Here is a 2,224-nt window from a genome sequence, read left to right as displayed (position 1 = left end):
TCATGGACATGTACCACTATATACATGTGCTGAGCTACTTTTTTCTATACACTGCAATAATCCAAGTCCAAAACAACCTCATGTCTCACCCAGATATTGCCACAGCCTCCTGTTGTCTTCCAAATTACAAACTCATTCCATTATAATCATTTTGGCACTTAGCTGTTGTTGCAAGTCATCTTTTAAGAACACAAAGTGATCCCATCACCTCTGTCCCTCTCCCCTCTCCCCAACCCTTAATTGATGAGGATTTCTAAGTGTTTTCCAGATAAAACTAAGCTTTTTTTTTTTAAGTTTGCCAAGCTGTGACTGTTTATTAACTGACTAGATTACAAAAATACCACAGGCACCTTAGTTCATCCGTCTAATAAGCCTGTTTATCTGGTCTTCCCTGTTGCCAGCATCGCCACCTTCCACAAAGTGAGTGGTCTTTTTCTTCATCCCGCCCCGTGGAGAAGACAGTTTGAAGGGCCACAGGAAGTTGTTGGCTTCCTTGAAGCATTTCCCCACTGTGTAGATCTCATGGATCAGATCCTCCATGCAGATAATGCGGTATTTACCAAGAGACCCTGCAATCAAGGAATTGTCCGTCAAGGCAATTCTCTTCTTATTGATTTTGCCATAGCCATGCTTGTAGATGAGCTCCTTTACTGACTTCAGGTTGGAGTACCCCCATGCAATGTATGGTTCCACGATCCTCAGCATGTTAATCGAAGCCTTGTTGAGCTTAACAAAGGTGCCATTGAAGATCTGACGAAGACAGAGCAGCTGCAACACCTTGCGGACCTTTGGGCTTACACCAAAGAGCCATGAAAACTAAGCTTTGAGGGCCCTGGATGCTCTGGCTCTTGTCTGTCTCCTCTGTAGTTTGACATTCCCTCCTGATTGTATCAATGTTCTCCCACCCTTCTAGCTGGCTCTCAGTCCTCTGGGGCACCAAACCCGCTTGTGCCCAGAAGCTTTCCTACCTATTCTCCCTGCTGCTCTGCTGGGTGTCTTCTCCTCACACTTCATTTACATAAAGAGACCACAAAGCTTTGTCCTGACCTCTGATTGTAAATTTGCCTCTACTGGGGCTGCCTCATTACTTGGTCCTCTTCATCGTTCTTACTGTGATTTGTAAGCACATTTAACAATTTGCTTATTTCCTTAATTCCTTGTCTCTCCTTCTGGAGTGCAAACTCATGAGGGCAGGAAACCATTTTGCTTGCCCATGTCGTAAAATGCAATAGTGGTTGCTGGCCGCGTGGGTTCAGATGTGTCCTGGATCACCAGTGACATTTGATGGATGATGGGTAAAAGTAAAGACAGATGCTTAGAGTTGGGAAAAGACAGCTCTGATGGTCATATCCCCTTTATTTAAAGACAGGGTCTTTCCGTGCCGTCCATGTTGATCTGACTTGAGTCTTCTGCCTCAGCTGCTGAGGGATTGTGGGGGTGTTGATCTATGTCACTCTTTAGATACTTTTGGGGAGACCTATGTGATCTGCTTCTAAAAGCATTTGCAAAACACCAATGTTACCATTTTTAGCACGTCCAGGGACCCAGGCTGCACAGGTGACTATCAGCATTCAGGCAAAATGCCTAGTCATGCCACGGTCTTATGTAACCTATGCACATGCGCAGCATGGCTAGGTACTCTATGCGCCTGCAGTTGCCTCCATATGCTTGCGCTGAGCAACCTTTAAAAGCAGACAGGCTGCCCCACTCTCTGCCCTGTACACATTTCTTCTAGACAGGCCTGCACATTCCCCCTTCTTCCCTTTCTCCACACTTTACTAATAGAACTCTTAGAGTGAGTTTGTTGTATATCTTGTGGTCTACTCTCAAACACGGTAAATGACAACCTGCCCTGAGAATTCTACAGCAACAGATCCAGGTCCACGAAATTTGGATGGGATCTCTTTTCCGAGATCAAGGGTATAATATTACGGGTGGGACTATGGATTTCTGTAAAATATTTTCTACCTCCAAGTCTCTAAAGATTATGAGAAAAAAAGATGCTTTCCCAGGCTACTCGGAAATCATGAGCAATAAAAATTACACATTCTAATGATCTAATGGCATCATCTTCCCTGTCTTTGTAAGGACCCACCTGGAAGATTTGGAATTCATTAAATTTAGAACAGTTTTGTTTACCTAAGGTAGACTTTGAATGCAAGGAAGATACACCCTTTTCCAGCATTCTTGGGGGAGGTACAACTTAGAGTTACTCTTGCTAGTC

The 2,224-nt window shown here is 44.2% G+C and overlaps 1 protein-coding gene across 1 annotated transcript; it reads right to left on the bottom strand.

The window, feature by feature from the left end:
• Positions 1 to 326: 326 nt before the first annotated feature.
• Positions 327 to 1,202, bottom strand: LOC127232420 (60S ribosomal protein L7-like). The gene is made up of 2 exons (XM_051198567.1): positions 1,089 to 1,202; positions 327 to 816 (listed from the first exon to the last, which is right to left on the bottom strand). The coding sequence occupies exons 1-2, from the start codon at positions 1,200 to 1,202 to the stop codon at positions 352 to 354; spliced, it is 579 nt and encodes a 192-aa protein (XP_051054524.1). The 3' UTR covers positions 327 to 351.
• Positions 1,203 to 2,224: the final 1,022 nt, after the last annotated feature.

The sequence above is a fragment of the Phodopus roborovskii genome, unplaced genomic scaffold (genome assembly GCF_943737965.1).
Source record: "Phodopus roborovskii unplaced genomic scaffold, PHOROB, whole genome shotgun sequence".
NCBI lineage: Eukaryota > Metazoa > Chordata > Mammalia > Rodentia > Cricetidae > Phodopus > Phodopus roborovskii.
This window is presented reverse-complemented; position numbering and strand designations above follow the sequence as displayed.